The 16021-nt window shown below is 47.2% G+C and overlaps 1 protein-coding gene across 1 annotated transcript; it reads right to left on the bottom strand.

Moving 5' to 3' along the window:
• Positions 1-599: 599 nt before the first annotated feature.
• Positions 600-15743, bottom strand: TAF6L (TATA-box binding protein associated factor 6 like). The gene is made up of 10 exons (XM_053368918.1): positions 15539-15743; positions 14582-14668; positions 12913-13063; positions 12321-12371; positions 11659-11753; positions 10548-10622; positions 8767-8987; positions 7344-7476; positions 5904-6032; positions 600-1522 (listed from the first exon to the last, which is right to left on the bottom strand). The coding sequence occupies exons 1-10, from the start codon at positions 15683-15685 to the stop codon at positions 734-736; spliced, it is 1878 nt and encodes a 625-aa protein (XP_053224893.1). The 5' UTR covers positions 15686-15743; the 3' UTR covers positions 600-733.
• Positions 15744-16021: the final 278 nt, after the last annotated feature.

The following is a 16021-nucleotide window of genomic DNA, read 5'->3' as shown; positions in this document are numbered from 1 at the left end:
CCCACTGTGACTTCAGTATATAAAAAGATCAGGGAAATAAAGGGCTCCTTTATTCATTTTCTCTTTTGGTAGGGGAATGGGGGGGGGACCAGAGCCCCCATTTCAAACATAGTTTCCCACTGCAAAGGAAAGCAGGTCGAGAGAACTCTGTGGTCATAGAAGAAAGAGGAGGCTGAGTGCCTTCACAAGCAGACAACGCCTAGAGTAGTCTTGGCCAGTCTGTGGTATCTGAGGCTGTTGGGAGTTGTAGTTCAAAACAACTGGAGACCAGCACATTAGTAAAGGCCGGCCGGGAGCCTCGCCCCAAACCCAAATCCTTCCCCCTTCACAGTTCCAGGGCTGACATCTTTGTAAAACCAGCTCTGCTCTCCTGCCTCCAACTTCCCACACAAGCGGTGATGAAATTGTGCCCCTCAAAAGCCGCAGAAGTCCCAAATCGCCAGGAATAAAACACAAGAGGTCGCCGCTCTACCTGAGAAAGGTTGTTGCCCTAAAAAATGGCACTGCCTAAAGATTAAGAGATGATGAGTATTGGAGGAGGGAAGCCACATGGGTGTGAGATTCGGTTTTTTTGTTTGGTTATTTTTTATTTATTTTTTCTAATTGAATAGTGTGTGTCTTTGGAAAATAAATTTTTTTTTAAAAAAAAAATGACATTGCCATGAAGGGCACATGGCCCAGAAGGGCTGGGTGCTGCTGCTGCTGCTGCTGCCGCCACCCTGGCAGGTCCCTTTCAGAGAGGCAGGTAGAGTGAGTATTCCGAGTGGGCCCACTTCTTCGCTGCCTTGGTCCTCCCAATCATGGGCAGCTTCTGGGTGTAGCGGGAGACGTGGCCAGGGCCGTGGTGGTGCAGGAAAGAGGTCTGGAAGAGGCGCCCCTGGCACCGCCTCTCCGCCTGGCAACCCGCGATCAAGAAGCTGAAGCGAGGCGTCCCCTGTGGGGAGAAGCGGCACTTCTGGAAGACGTCCCGGACGCCCAGGCGGTACCCCTGCTGGCGAGAGGCGCTGCGGGACCGCGCCAGGCTGGCGGGGCGCTGCAGGGGGGCCCGGCTGGTTGAGAACTCCCCGCGGGGGCTCTCCTCTTCCCGCGGGCTGACGGTGGCATTGGCCGTCAGCTGGGGCATCTTGCGGGCCGTTTCCCCGCCCCCAAAGGCTGGTGGCTCCTTTTTGGCGTCCACCACCTTGGGAGTGCTGGCTGGCAGCGGCTCGGCCGGGCACAGTCCCGAACCCGTGCCGAAACGGGTGGCCAGGCTGTCCCCAAAGAAGTAGTACAGCTCCTGGTAGATCTCGTTCAACGAGGTGGTGGGGGGGTCCGTGGAGATGCCCACACCGGCCTGGGGCCCACCGCTGCCCAGCTGGAGCAGGTGGCTGGCGATGCCAAAGCCGAACTCCACCTGAGGGTCCTGGAGAGGGCTGAGCCAAGGGCAGCCCTCCCGCGAGCGCCCCTCTGCGCCGGAGCCTTCTGCCTGGACGGGCGCCGATACAGCCTGCGCCTTCATCTTCAGGAGCCGCTCCACTGCCACCTGGAGGAAGGGAGGAGGAACAGCACATCAAATGAGCATTGGCAGTGGGCAGAAGTGGGCTGGCACATCATGCGCTCGCAGGCTGGGCCTCATGGGGGGCAGGTTACGCAGTGTTTCTCAAATCTGGGTCCCCAGCTGTTGTTGGACTACAACTCCCATCGTCCCTGACCACAGGAAGGTTGGACTATATTTTGCAGGCCAAGATTTCTCAGAAATCGCCCTTCCCCTCGTTCGTCTCTTTTGAATTTGTTTGTAGATTTGGACTGAGACACTAAGGGACAGATCTCACATCTTTTGAGAGCAGCCTGGGCCTCAGCTGCCAAGTTTTCGAAGCCTTTTGATCTCAATATCTGGCCTATTGGTTATTCCAACTCTTCGCAAAACACCCTTCTTGGAAAAAATCTCACATAAGCTAAAAGTCTCCAAAGGGCTTGCAATCCCTTCTTTGCCATTTGGTTTATTTCATATACAAACACAGCAGCTCAGGAGTGTCAGGTCGCACAGGTCTGTGCAAACGTCTGGATTTAGCCCAGTTTAAGGTTATTTTTTCCATCTTTTTTCAAAGTATAGAAAATTGTAATTGTTCTGATTTAGACCAGTGGTTCCTAAATGGGGTGGCGCCATCCCCGGGGCGGGCGGGCATGGGATTGCCTAGTGGGGTGCTAAGAGGAATGGGGTGTCGGGGACAACGACTGGAGGTGTCAATGACTATCAGACTTTGAAAGGCTGCTGTCACAGATCAAGTTAATCAATTTTATTCAGCGTAATTCATTAAACTAACATGTTTTAATTGGATTTTGAATAAACACACATTGTTTTGGGATTTTATTGTGCTCCCTTAGTGGCTCATGCAAACTGTTATTGCAAACAGCGCTTTCTATAGAGTAGAGGGCGCTGGGGATGAGTTTGTGGAACCAAAGGGATGGTGGCCCTAAATGCCTCTTTAGACCACGGATTAGACCATGGAACCCTTTGTAATAATAGATCACACACCCTTTTCCTCTTCCTTTTATTGATGCAGTAAAATTGTGCGGCTGCATCATATATCTCCTTACTGGCAATAGCGACAACCTATTCTTATCACCCCTTTCTTTTTTCCTGTAACTCTGCTTGTTGTCAATGAAATTCGATTTTATTTTTTTTTTTATAAATTTTTTTATTGCTTTTTTCCAGAATCTAAATCCATCATCAATAACACAACAAAAGCGGTTTTACAGAAAGAAAAAGAAATTAAACAAGAAAAAATTCATTTTTCGAAGTCTTTTTTTTTTTTTTTCATCATCCACTGGACTTCCCCATCTCCTCCATCCCTGCATTCTTTATAATAAATATAAACAGCAAATTAATACCTTGTTTCCTGTGTTTTTGTATTTTCATCTAATTATTCACTCTGAAATTAAAACTTTTCTCAATCATTAACTTTGTTTCTATCAACTCCGAATTTCAATACTGAAGCATATTTACCTCAAACCTTAGCAAATTTTTAACATTCATATATCTTATAATGTTTTTGTAAATAGTCCTTAAATTTTTTCCAATCCTCTTCCGCAGCCTCTTCTCCCAGGTCTCGGATTCTGCCAGTCATTTCGGCTAGTTGCATATAGTCCATCAGTTGTGTGTGCCATTCTTCCAGTGTGGGTAGCTCCTGTGCCTTCCAGTATTTAGCTATGAGAATTCTTGCTGCAGTCGTTGCATATAGAAAGAAGGTTCTGTCTTTCTTAGGTATCCTCTGGCCCACAATGCCCAAGAGGAAGGCCTCTGGTTTCTTCTGAAAGGTATACTTAAATACCTTTTTCAACTCGTTATAAATCATTTCCCAGAAGGCCTTCACCCTCGGGCATGTCCACCAGAGGTGGTAAAAAGTTCCTTCAGCCTCCTTACATTTCCAACATTTATTATCAGACAAATGGTATATCTTTGCAAGTTTGACTGGGGTCATGTACCACCTGTACATCATTTTCATAATATTTTCCTTTAAGGCACTACATGCCGTAAATTTCATACCGGTGGTCCATAACCTTTCCCAGTCCTCAAACATAATGTTGTATCCAATATCTTGTGCCCATTTTATCATGGCTGATTTGACTGTCTCATCTTGAGTATTCCATTTAAGCAGCAAGTTGTACATTCTTGAAAGCACTTTCGTCTTAGGTTCAAGTAATTCTAGTTCTAATTTTGATTTTTCCACCTGGAAACCAATTTTTTTATCTTTTTTAAAGATCTCTAAAATTTGGGCATAGTGAAACCAGTCTCGCACCTTCCCTTTCAATTTTTCAAAGCTCTGCAACCTCCAAGTGTCACCCACTCTTTCTATTATTTCACAGTATTTTGCCCAGCCACCCCCCATATTAAGTATTTTTGTGGCTTTAGCCTCCATCGGTGATAACCACCTCGGAGTCTTGTTTTCAAATAAGTCCTTGTATTTAGTCCAGACAGAAAACAGAGATTTCCTTACAATATGGTTTTTAAACAACTTATGAGACTTTACCTTGTCGTACCACAAATATGCATGCCACCCAAAAGCATTGTTGAACCCTTCCAGATCTAGGACATCAGTGTTTTCTAGCAAAAACCAATCCTTCAGCCAGCAGAGGGATGCAGCTTCATAATACAACCTTAAGTCCGGCAGGGCAAAACCCCCTCTTTCCTTTGCATCTGTTAATATTTTAAATTTTATTCGGGGCTTTTTGCCCTGCCAGACAAACTTCATAATGTCCCTCTGCCACTTTCCAAAACATTCCACTCTGTCCACGATCTGTAGGGTCTGGAACAGAAACAGCATTTTTGGCAATACATTCATCTTTACTGCTACAATTCTTCCCAACAAGGAAAGTTTCAATCTTGACCAGATTTCTAGATCCTTTTTAATTTCAGACCAACATTTTTCATAATTATCTTTAAACAGATTCAAATTTTTCCCAGTCAAGTTGACCCCCAGGTATTTCACTTTATTAACAACGTTTAGTTCTGTTTCCTTCTGAAACCCATCTATTTCTAAAGGTGTCAAGTTTTTTGCCAAAACCTTAGTTTTTTGTTTGTTTAACTTGAATCCCGCCACCCGACCAAACTCAGAAATTAATTCCAATACTCTTTTTGTGCTGGACACCGGCTCCTGTAATGTCAAAACCAAGTCATCTGCAAAGGCCTTCAGTTTATATTGTTTTCCTCCGACCTGTATTCCTTCCACCTGCTGATCCTTCCTGATCAAATTTAGCAAAACCTCAAGGACAGAAATAAATAGCAAGGGTGATAGGGGGCACCCCTGTCGTGTTCCTTTTTCAATTTTAAACTCTTCTGTCACCACATTGTTTACTATCAATTTAGCCTTTTGTTCTGAATATATTGCATCTATGCCATTTTGGAACGCCCTTCCCACTCCCATCCCTTCCAAATTCTTCTTCATAAATTTCCAAGATATATTGTCAAAGGCCTTCTCCGCGTCTATAAATATCAAAACTGCTTTTGTATTCAAATTTGTCTGTAGAAGTTCCAGAACATCAACAATGTTCCTAGTATTATCTGACAAATGCCTGCCAGGGAGAAAGCCTGCTTGGTCTTTATGAATAACTCCATTTAAGACTTTTTTCAATCTATTTGCCAAAATGTCAGCAAAAATCTTGTAATCCACGTTTAGGAGTGAGATGGGACGGTAGTTCTTAAGTTGAGTCTTTTCAGATTCCAATTTTGGTATCAAAGTGATGAATGCCTCTTTCCACGATTCTGGTGCCCCCTTCCCTTCCATAATTTGATTACATACCTCCATCAATGGCTGAGTCAGGTATTCCTTCAATATCTTATAGTATTTGGAGGTAAGTCCATCTGGGCCCGGGGATTTGCCTAGTTGCATGTTCTGAATGGCATTTTCGATTTCCTGTTGGGTTATTTTATAATTCAGGTCAGTTTGTTTGTCTTGTGTTAGTTTTTGTAGGCCATAGCTTTTTAAAAATTTATTTATTTCAGTCTCCACTTGGGGTCCTTGGGAAAACAATTTTTTAAAATATCTCTGGAAACACTTTCTAATTTCCTCTGGTTTCTGAATACATTCTCCTTCAACCTCTAGATTGGTAACAAAGTTCAATTTTTGTCTCTTTTTCAGCTGCCATGATAGCAGCTTCCCACATTTATTTGCCGATTCAAATGATCTTTGTTTCATCTGTTTGATTTTCCATTCAACTTCTTGATTTATCAGTTTTGCATATTGTGCTTGATGGAATTTTATTTCTCTCAAAACTTCTTTTGATTTTGGATTTAGTCTCAACTTTTTCTCTCCGTCTTTTATCCTTTCCAAGATCTTGTCCTTTTTACCGTTCCAGAGTTTTTTCTTGAAATTCGATTTTAAAAATGAAAAAAAGTATCTCATAAAGTATCAGCAGGGACTTACCAGGATGGCTCCATAGACTTTGTGCCCATCAGCCTTCACCTGAGCATTGGACACAGAGTAGTCGTCCAGCACAGCTTGCAGGTTTGACCAGTAGGTGGAGAGGTGTGGATAGAGAACCCTCTCCACTGCCTGGGTGAGAAGAGGCGGAGAAACAGAGAGACAGCACAAGTCAGCTGTGCTGGTCACTAGGCTGGGGAGACACAGCCAAGAGGAAGACCTCTGTAGCCCTTGCACTGGCCAGGCAAAATCACTGCAGTGCGGCTTACATGGAGCTGCCCTTGGGCCTGGTTCAGAAGATGCTCTGGCTGGTGCTGTATGGGGTGGCCAGACTGCTGATGGGGGCACCTGCCCAACAACACAGGTCACCAGTGTGGAAACATACGCACAAACTGCCCATCTGCTACCTGCAGTTTCAATGTCCTTGCATTAATTTACAAATCCCTGAATGACTTACATCCAGGGTACCTAAGGGACCCTTATATTCCAACTTGATCACTAACATCATCTGCAGGAGCATCGGCAGTCATTTCCTGAGTGGGCAAAGCTCATTTGGCAATGACAATAAACCTTTAGTGTCACTGGCTCAGTCCTGTGGAACTCTCTGCCGCTAGGGATCCAGCAGGCCTTTCTGTGCCAACCACTGAAAACTTTCCTATTCTGTCAGGTTTATGCAGGCAGTTAAGAATACAGTCATACATCAGGTTACAGACACTTCAGGTTGCGCATTTTCGGGTTATGGACATGCCGAAACCCAGAAGTACTGGAACAAGTTACTTCCAGGTTTCGGCGCTCGCGCATGCACAGAGCCACCAAATTGCAACCTGCGCATGCACAGATGCGGCGCTGCGGGTTGCGAAAGTGCCTCCTGCACAGATCACATTCGTAACCTGAGTGTCCACTGTACATTATTTCATCTACGGTTAGCAGTTTTCTGATTTTAACTTTTCCATATGGTTTCCGTTGTATGGTTTTATGTGCAACTGAGGCAAATGGCTCTAATATGTCTAATGAATAAGGTAAAGGTAAAGGTACCTCTGCCCGTACGGGCCAGTCGTGTCCGACTCTAGGGTTGTGCGCCCATCTCACTTAAGAGGTCGGGGGCCAGCGCTGTCCGCAGACTCTTCTGGGTCACGTGGCCAGTGTGACAAGCTGCATCTGGCGAGTCAGCGCAGCACACGGAAATGCTGTTTACCTTCCCGCTAGTAAGCGGTCCTTATTTATCTACTTGCACCCGGGGGTGCTTTCGAACTGCTAGGTTGGCAGGCACTGGGACCGAGCAACGGGAGCGCACCCCGCCGCGGGGATTCGAACCACGGACCTGACGATCGGCAAGTCCTAGGCGCTGAGGTTTTACCCACAGCGCCACCCGCGTCCCATATGTCTAATGAATAGGTGTATCTAAAAAAAATGTAATAAATAAAATACAAGAATGGCAGTTACCTTCCATCCCAAGGCATGTAGCCCCACAACAGCCCCATAGTGGGAACAGAGCGGGCGGACGGGATCGGCCAGCACTTTCTGCAGCGACAGCAGGATCTGGTGATACAGGCCGCTCACCAAGTCACCATGAGTCCTGAAAAAGATTTGCAGTGTATGCAGCATATATCAATTTATGGAAGAAGCAAAAGAAAAGGGTGTGTGGAAACAACAGGCAGGTCCCTGCCCCAAGGAGCCTGCAAACTAGCCCACCCAAGAGAGTCTTCTGAAACGGCTTGCTTAGTGAAGCACTTTTCCTTACGGTGTCTCCTCTCTCTTGGGTGAGCTGGATTGCAGTGGAATGTAGTGTCAGCCTCAGCTATATAAACCTGATTTGTCAGACAAGCAACATTTTAAAAGACCTTTATTTGCAAGACACTCGTTTGGGCACCATTGTTTTCTGCTTGTCAAGAGTGCAAATCCAACAGGGCTTTTTTTGTTTGTTTTGTTGCTATTTTATTAATGTTGCGAATATTGTTTGATAGATATGAATGCTGTCGTACTTTGTGAATCCTATAATATGATTTTTGGTGTAACTTTGATGTTTAGCTTATCTTTTAGTTGTTTTGTTAATAGTGTTACATAGATGGCAATTGCTTTATTTGTGATTTGTGATTGTTTTACTGATGATTTGTTGTGTTCTGTACCATTTATGCTGCATTCGTGATGTTCCATTATGTTATTTTTATCTTTCATTTGTAAGCTGCTTTGGGATTTATTTGAATAAAAAGCAACATAGAAATAGAATCAACCAAGAGGATGCTAAAAGAGTTAAGGAGATTTTTCTCTCCACGGGCTTGCTCAACTGATGGGACAGTGTACATCTAGATAAAAGAAAATATTTCTTCATGGAACACATTTGCCAAACTGTGGAACTCGCTCCCACAGAATGTCAGGCTGAAGATAGGGTATGTGTATTAACCAATGGCTTTGATGTGGCAGGAATATAGCCTACTGCCAAGGGTCATGTCTGTTCCTCTGTCCATGATTGCCTCTAACTCCATCCATGAGGCCAGGCATAGACAAACTTGGCCCTCCAGATGTTTTGGGACTGCAACTCCCATGATCCCTAGCAAACAGGACCGGTGATCAGGGATGAGGGGAATTGTAGTCCCAGAACATCTGGAGGGCCTAGTTTGCCTATGCCTGCATGAGGCTCCCTTAAACTTGCTGATGACCTAATGTGGCCCCTGGACTTTTGCGCTAGATAAAATAATCGAATTGTAGCATTGGAAGGGACCCCCAATGGTCATCTGGACCAACCCACAACTGGAAAATCCCTGACAGGTGGCCACCTGTTTAAAAAAAAGCAGAGCCCACAAGACATTTCAATAGGTGACATCCCAAAGAGGAGGCTCTCCCTACCCCAAAGGAGGAAATGGCATACCAGAAGATGTGTCCCAGCAGCATGGCTGCGTAGTCACGCAGGGTCCAGTGATCATTGAGGGGGTTAATAGAAGCCGCCAGGGGTTCCAGGACGCAGTACATGACGCTGGCAATGAGGCTCTTGACGTAGGAGCCCAGGCACAGGTAGGGGTTCTGGATGAGGCTCTTGGCCACGTGCAGAAGGCGGTTCAGCTGCTCCAGGTCGTGGCTCACGGACTTGACCTGCCAGGGGATCCAGGAGAGGAAAGGCAGGCTCAGAAGCCAGCAGAGGACCAGGCCGTACATCACCCTCTGGGCAGCCCTTGGGCCTTAGCTGACTGGCACACAGCCTCTCGCTCAAGGGTGAGCAGCCCTCGCAGCCTGGAGATGCCTTCCTTCCTACCTACCTTACAGCGGTTGTAAACACAACCCCTTTCTCTCACTCCCATGCACAACGTAGGCCCCAAATATCTGAGAGGCGGCTTTCTTTCCCACAGTCCCTCCTAGATGTTAAGATTAGAAGAGGGGCCCTTTTGGTTGTTCCACCCCGCTCAGAAACTTAGAGGGTCGGTACACCTGCTCTGTGGCAGCCGCAAAGCTGTGGAACTCCCTCCCCACAGAGGTGAGCCCGGCGCCTTCACTACACAGCTTTCGGCAAATGTTGCAAGACATTTGCCTTTGGCATCTGTAGTGTGTGTTTTTAGGACCCAAGTTGTATTCTTGTAAACATAATACGTTTCAACTGTTTTTTGATTATGGATTTTATTTTTTCCATCCTTTCTTTAAAAAAAAAAAGTTTTCCTCAGAATTTTCAATCAGATATTTAATCTGGTTAAATCAAGCAACAAGGTATATTGATACACCAGCAGAAAATAAACTAGGTTTTAAATTGTTGTAACCCACTCTGGGAACTGCTAATAATAATCTATTCTCACATGTAATAAGCTTCGGGTATTTGAAGACGACCATCATATCCCCTCCCTGTCTCCCCTTCTCCAGGCTAAACATCCCTAGTTCCCTCAACTGTTCCATATAAGATGCTGTTTCCAGGCCCTTTATCATTCTGGTTGCCCTCCTCTGAGCACATTCCAGCATCTTGTGAGTGAGCCGAGGTTCATGCCAGCTTTCACAGAAAGCGCCACTCCAAAGAACACCTACAGGTCTCACGGTTGTTGCAGAAGCCCTTCCCAAGGGGTGGGGAGAAACTGAGCACTTGCCACTCAACTTGGCCTAGGACCCTCGTACCTACGGGACTGTCTCTCCTGGTATGCCCCACGGAGGACCTTAAGGTCCATAAATAGTAACACTCTAGAGGTCCTGGGCCCTAAGGAAGTCAGATTAGCCTCAACCAGAGCCAGGGCCTTTTCAACACTGGCTCCGGGCTGGTGAAACGCTCTGCCTCATGAGACCAGGGCCCTGCAGGATCTGATTTCTTTCCGCAGGACCTGTAAGACAGAGTTGTTCTGCCTGGCCTTTGGCTTGGAATCAAATTGATCCCCTCCCCCTCTTCCTTTGTCCTTCTGTGATGGAACTCCTATTTGGGGACTTCCCTGGCTTTTTTCTGGCCTACGTAGGACCAGCCTGGATAGCTGGCCTTGGTGAAGACTTGACATTTTCATCCCCCAAAAAGTTTTTGATTTGAGTTCCTGCTGAAATGAGGCTGCGTTTTAATGTTGTATTTTAATACTGTTTTTAAGTTGTATTTCAATCAATTGTTTTTATACCGGTGTTAGCCAGCCTGAGCCCGGTCTTGGCTGGGGAGGGCAGGGTATAAATAAAATTTAATCATCATCATCAACTCACCCCACTCACAACATAGACAAAGTAAGGCAGGAGAGCTGCGATCTTTGAGTTGGTTTGCAGGTCCTGAAGAGCCACCTGAACAGGAAGGAAGTGGAAAGGTTAGGGGGCTGGCAAGGTGGGGGGCAGAGGTTGGTGCCCTTAGATGGGCGAGACTTAATTCTGCATGGTTAAAGCACCATACTCCATAAGAACATAAAAAGAGCCTGCTGAATGGCTCAAGCAGGCCAGCATCCTGTTCTCACAACCAGATGCCTGTGGTGAAAACCGCAAGCAGAATTCAAGCCCCAGAGCCCTCTCCCTTCCTGTGGTTCCCAGCAAATGGTATTCAGAAGCATTGTTGCCTTCCGACAGCAAAGGCAGAGCATAGACATCATGGCTAATAGCCGTTGATAGCCTTCTCCTTCATGAATTCATCCAATCCTCTTCTAAAGCAAATTAAGTTGGTGGCTCCAATCATGGCCTCCTGCAGGAGGGAGTTCCACAGTTTATGCTCTGTGTGGGGAAAAGTACTTTCTTTAACCTGCCCTTAACTTTCCAATATTCAGCTTCGTTGGATGACCACAAGTTCTAGTGTCACGAGAGTGCTTGGTCTGACTCATAGCTGAATACCGATTCCCAGTTCATGCCCATTGCTTTTCCCTTCCAAAGGAAGTAACCATCAATGGAGTCAGGGCCTGTTGCATCCTGGGAATAAATGGAATGGGCCTCGCTCCAATTATGATGGTGTGAAATAAAGGATATAAGAAAGAACAATGATACATAAATAGCTCCTGCTAGCTGGGGCTAATGGGAACCGTTGTACTAAACTACTACTGAGCCAGGTTCAAGGCTCTTGTATTATTTATAAAGCCCTGAACCACTTAGGTCTTTTCTATTCCATGGTTGGCAAACGCTGGTCGGGATGTACTTCCAAAACTCCAGGCCACAAACCCAAATGCTCCCCAAACCACTCTCACCACCACTTTGGACTTGACCTGTCTGAGGTTGCGCCCAGACCAGAAAATGTCTGCTTCTTCCTTTTTATCCGCCCAGCACAATTCTGCTCTCTGATTCCACCTGTGGCCCCAGCCGTTGCTTTGACTGCTCCCTCACCCCTCTGCTCATTGCCCACCTTCATCAGCTGGGGGTCGTCCCCCAACACGGCCCGGGTCACGTGCTGGTAATACTTCAACAGGTCGTCTGTCAGGGCTGAGACGGCGCTGGGCACTGAAAGGATGAGAGGGAGAGATTTGTGGGGGTTGTAGCGGGTGGGGGAAAAGGAAGCAACCAACAAACAGGGTTCCTTTCAGAAACTGCAATGTGCTCCATGTGGGGCTTCCCTTGCGCTTGATCCGGAAGCTGCAAAATGCTGCAGCACAATTGCTGACAGGAGTGAGGCCTGAGGCTTATCACCTCAGTCCTGCACAGTTCTGCAATCCATCGCTTTCTTGTCGCCTAGGCCCACAGAGCAGAAGGTCGGGGCACTTCAACTGGCCACGCAGAGCCAGGGCATTTTTCAACCTGAGGGCCACATTACCGTCTGTGTGACCTTTCAAGGGTCATGCGCCACTATTGAGCGGGTGCTAACATACCTCACAAACTTGTTTTTGCAAGGAGGAGGGGGAGGGAGAAAGACATTGATTTCCTTGGAGGAATGGTGGGGTATAAATGTAATAAACAACAAATTACAAAAAACAACAACATTAAAGCCTGGAATTCATTGGGGGGGAGAGAAGCAGGGTTATTATTATTATTATTATTTCAAATAAATACAACTAAGCAAACTGTTCTTACCAGAGCCTTGTGGTTCCAAGTTTCCTTTCCCATCTAGGTAAGAAACATGAACTAGAAAGAGAGGAAAGAGAAGAGGGTCCATGGTTTAGCTGCTCAACCCAGCCTTGGACTACTGCAATGTGCTGTGCATGGGGCTGCCCCCTTGAAGGCAACTCAGAAACTTCTATTGGTCCAAAATGCAGCAGCCAGATTACTGCCTGGGGTTCCATTTAGATCTCAAATAATTCATTGCTTGAAAACAACTTCCACCGGTTGCCAGCCCTTTTCCAGGCCCGATTCAAGGTGATTGGGTTAGTACTTTAAACCCGAAGCAACTCAGGCCCCAAATACCAAAAAAGACAGCCTCCTTCCCTGCAGTTCCTCTCAGGTGCTAAGGTTGGTGGAGGGGCAGAGCCATTTTGGCACCAAACGCGAACCACAAAATGGCAGTCTTCCACCTTCCCTGCCAGCTAAGAAAGGGTGGGGACATATCTACGTCAGGAACAAGAGGGGAAGACAGAACTACATTGGGATCTGCTGCCCCTGTGGACCCTGCTGCCTGGGGCAGGCGCCTCACCCCTTTGCCCTGCACTCCCCACCCCATGAGGCCTACCTCTCACAGCTGCTTCAGCACAGCCCTTGGGGATGTTGGTGGCCAAAGCCAGCTCCACCAGGTTGACCTCACGATCTTCCTGGAAGTACAGTTCACCGTCCTTGATGGCACGGAATGGGAGGGAGTCCTGAGAGCCATAGCCACACACCGCCTGCAACAGATTGGACACCCTCAGTCTCTCAAGGCCGCCAACCTTGCAAAGCAGCCCCAAGAGCAGCAGGAGCAGCAGACTCTCTCTCTCTCACACACACCCCATTTCCTAACTGGCCTGCCAACCAATTAAAGAGGACCCCTTGAGGTGGCTACTAATCTGCCTGGTTTTAGTTGATAACATGAAAGGCTTGTTGGATCAGGCCAATGGCCCATCTAGTCCAGCATCCTGTTCTCACAGTGGCCAACTGTTTTTGGGAAACCCGCAAACAGGCCCCGAGCACAAGAGCCAGATCTCCTGTCCTGTGGTTCCCAGCAAATGGTATTCATAATAATAATAAGTTTTATTTATACCCCGCCCTCCCCAGCTAAGACAGGGCTCAGGGCGGCTAACACCAGGTATAAAAACAATTGATTAAAATACAACTTAAAAACAAGATTAAAATACAACATTAAAACGCAGCCTCACTTCAGTAGAAACTCAAATCAAAAACGTTTTGGGGATGAAAACGTCAAATCTTCACCAAGGCCAACTATCCAGACTGGTCCTACGTGGGCCAGGGAAGTCCCCAAATAGGAGTTCCATCACAGAAGGAGAAAGGAGAAAGGAAAGAGGGGAAGGGGATCAAGTTGATTCCAAGCCAAAGGCCAGGCGGAACAACTCTGTCTTACAGGCCCTGTGGAAAGAAATCAGATCCTGCAGGGCCCTGGTCTCATGAGACAGAGCGTTCCACCAGTGTTGAAAAGGCCTTGGCTCTGGTTGAGGCTAATCTGACTTCCTTAGGACCCGGGACCTCTAGGGTGTAGCTATTTATGGACCTTAAGGTCCTCCGCTGGGCATACCGGGAGAGGCGGTCCCAGGAGAGGGTCCTGGGCCGTGAAGGGCTCCAGAAGCATTACTGACTGCCAAGGGAGAGCACAACCACTGTGGCTAGCCATCATGGATAGCCTCCATTAATCAGTCCATGAATTTGGACATCCAATGAATCTGATGGCTGAAAGATCAAAGAAAATACTTCTCTGCACAGAACATAGTTCAGCTACGGAACTTGCTCCCACAAGAAGCAGTGACGACCAACAGCTCAGGTGGCTTTAAAATCCATGGAGAAAAAGCTAATCAATCCATGGCTGCTACCCATGATGGTTATCCTCTGCCTCCGTTGTCAGGGGCAGTAAATGCTTCTGCATACCAGCTGCTGGAAACTGCAGGACGGAAGAGGGCTCTTGTGCTTGGGTCCTACTTGAAGGTTTCCCAATAAGGCACCTGGTTGGCCACTGTGAGAACAGCATGCTGAACTAGTTGGGCCACTGACCTGATCCAACAGGAGCTTGTGTTCTTACGCTCCTTTGCATCTTACGTCCCTCCAGCCTGGGCGAAAGCAGCATCTTAAATCATTCTAACTATCAAGGAGCTTCCTGGCTTTTAGCTGCTGCCAAGAGGGAAGGTGTCCAGAGAGGGGTCCATTTGGGGCCAGCTGATTTGCCCAGTTCTCAAGAAGGCCAGGCCTCCCGGGTTCACCTCAACATTACTCCAGCGCAGGGCGCGATTGAAGTCCTCTACCGTCAGCTTTCTCCGTTTGGTGTGTTTCATGAACTGGGAACTGTTCTGAAAGCAAGAGGGAAGAACATACAAAAAGTCACATCAGATGAAGTCAGGTCCTTGGGATGTCTATCACGGTACTGTCTGCTCCAGGTGTGCCCCCCTCCCCCACTGTGGACCTTCAGGCATCCTTAGACTACAACAGGTTGGGGCTGATGGGAATAGTAGTCCAAAATGACCATGCTGCCCACAACTGATGGGAGTTCAGGTCCAAAATATTTAAAGGGCACCAGGTGGAAAAAGCAAGTGAATGCACTTTCAGCATACATTGTTGGTTCCCTTGGCTTTTCTTACATACATATCTGAATTTTTAAAAATGTATAATTTTTATGTCATTGCAGGTTTGATTTCACGTTTTTCTTTTCTTTTTAAACCTAAGGAATGGGGGAAATTAGTAAAGGTAAGGGACCCCTGGGCAGTTAAGTCCAATCAAAGGCAACTATGGGGATGCGGCGCTCATCTCGCTTTCAGGCTGAGGGAGCCAGCATTTGTCCACAGACAGCTTTCCAGGTCATGTGGCCAGCAGGACTAAACCGCTTCGAAACACCATGACAAGTGCCAGAGCACACGGAAATGCCATTTACCTTCCTGCCACAGCAGTACCTATTTATCTACTTGCACTGGTATGCTTTTGAACTGCTAAGTTGGCAGGAGCTGGGACAGAGCAACAGGAGCTCACTCCGTCATACGGATTCGAACCGCCAACCTTCCAATCAGCAAGCCCAACTGGCTGATCAGTCACCAAAATAGTGTCCTATTGGCAAACTGGGGCTGGGAAGGAGACAGATCGTCAACAGCAGGAGAGATGGAGGGTGCAAAGCTGGCCCCTCTGTTTCCCAGAATCCTCAGGACTGGACCCACTACGACTTTCCTCACCTGAGTGGCTTCTCGCAGGCGGTAACAGACATCTTCAGCCAGGAGGGAGGCCACCTCGTCTGTCAGCTCCACCCCGGTGCTCTCAGCCATCAGCCGCACCGACTCCCGCGGGATCTCCACAAAGCGGCGCTCCTCCCTATCCGACATGGCTGTGGCAGCTGGACAGGTAAGCAGGCTTCACTGAGGCTACATTAAAGAAAGGTTGAGCATGAGGCAAGAGAGAGACAGTGGGGGTGTAGTGGTTGGTGCCAGACTAGGACCTAGGAGACCAGGGTTCAATCCCCACTTGGCCTGGAAGTTCACTCGGGTAATCTTGAGCCAGTAATTGCATCTCAGCCTAACCTACCTCATGGGGTTGTTGTGAGGATTAAATGGGGAGGGGGGATTTTATTTATTTATTCGATTTCGCACAATTTATACACTGCTTGACTGTAATGGAAACCTCAAAGAAGTTTACAAAAAGAGTAAAATTCAAGATAAATT

The sequence above is a fragment of the Podarcis raffonei genome, chromosome 16, assembly GCF_027172205.1.
Source record: "Podarcis raffonei isolate rPodRaf1 chromosome 16, rPodRaf1.pri, whole genome shotgun sequence".
Taxonomy (NCBI): Eukaryota; Metazoa; Chordata; class Lepidosauria; order Squamata; family Lacertidae; genus Podarcis; species Podarcis raffonei.
This window is presented reverse-complemented; position numbering and strand designations above follow the sequence as displayed.

Excerpts from the sequence above, each read along its gene's own strand:
- TAF6L (XM_053368918.1), bottom strand. The coding sequence starts at position 15,685 with ATGTCGGATAGGGAGGAGCGCCGCTTTGTGGAGATCCCGCGGGAGTCG. Across the intron at positions 11,754-12,320 it reads CTTGGAACCACAAGGCTCTG|TGCCCAGCGCCGTCTCAGCC; the intron begins GTAAGAACAGTT and ends TCATCCTTTCAG. Across the intron at positions 10,623-11,658 it reads ACGACCCCCAGCTGATGAAG|GTGGCTCTTCAGGACCTGCA; the intron begins GTGGGCAATGAG and ends CTTCCTGTTCAG.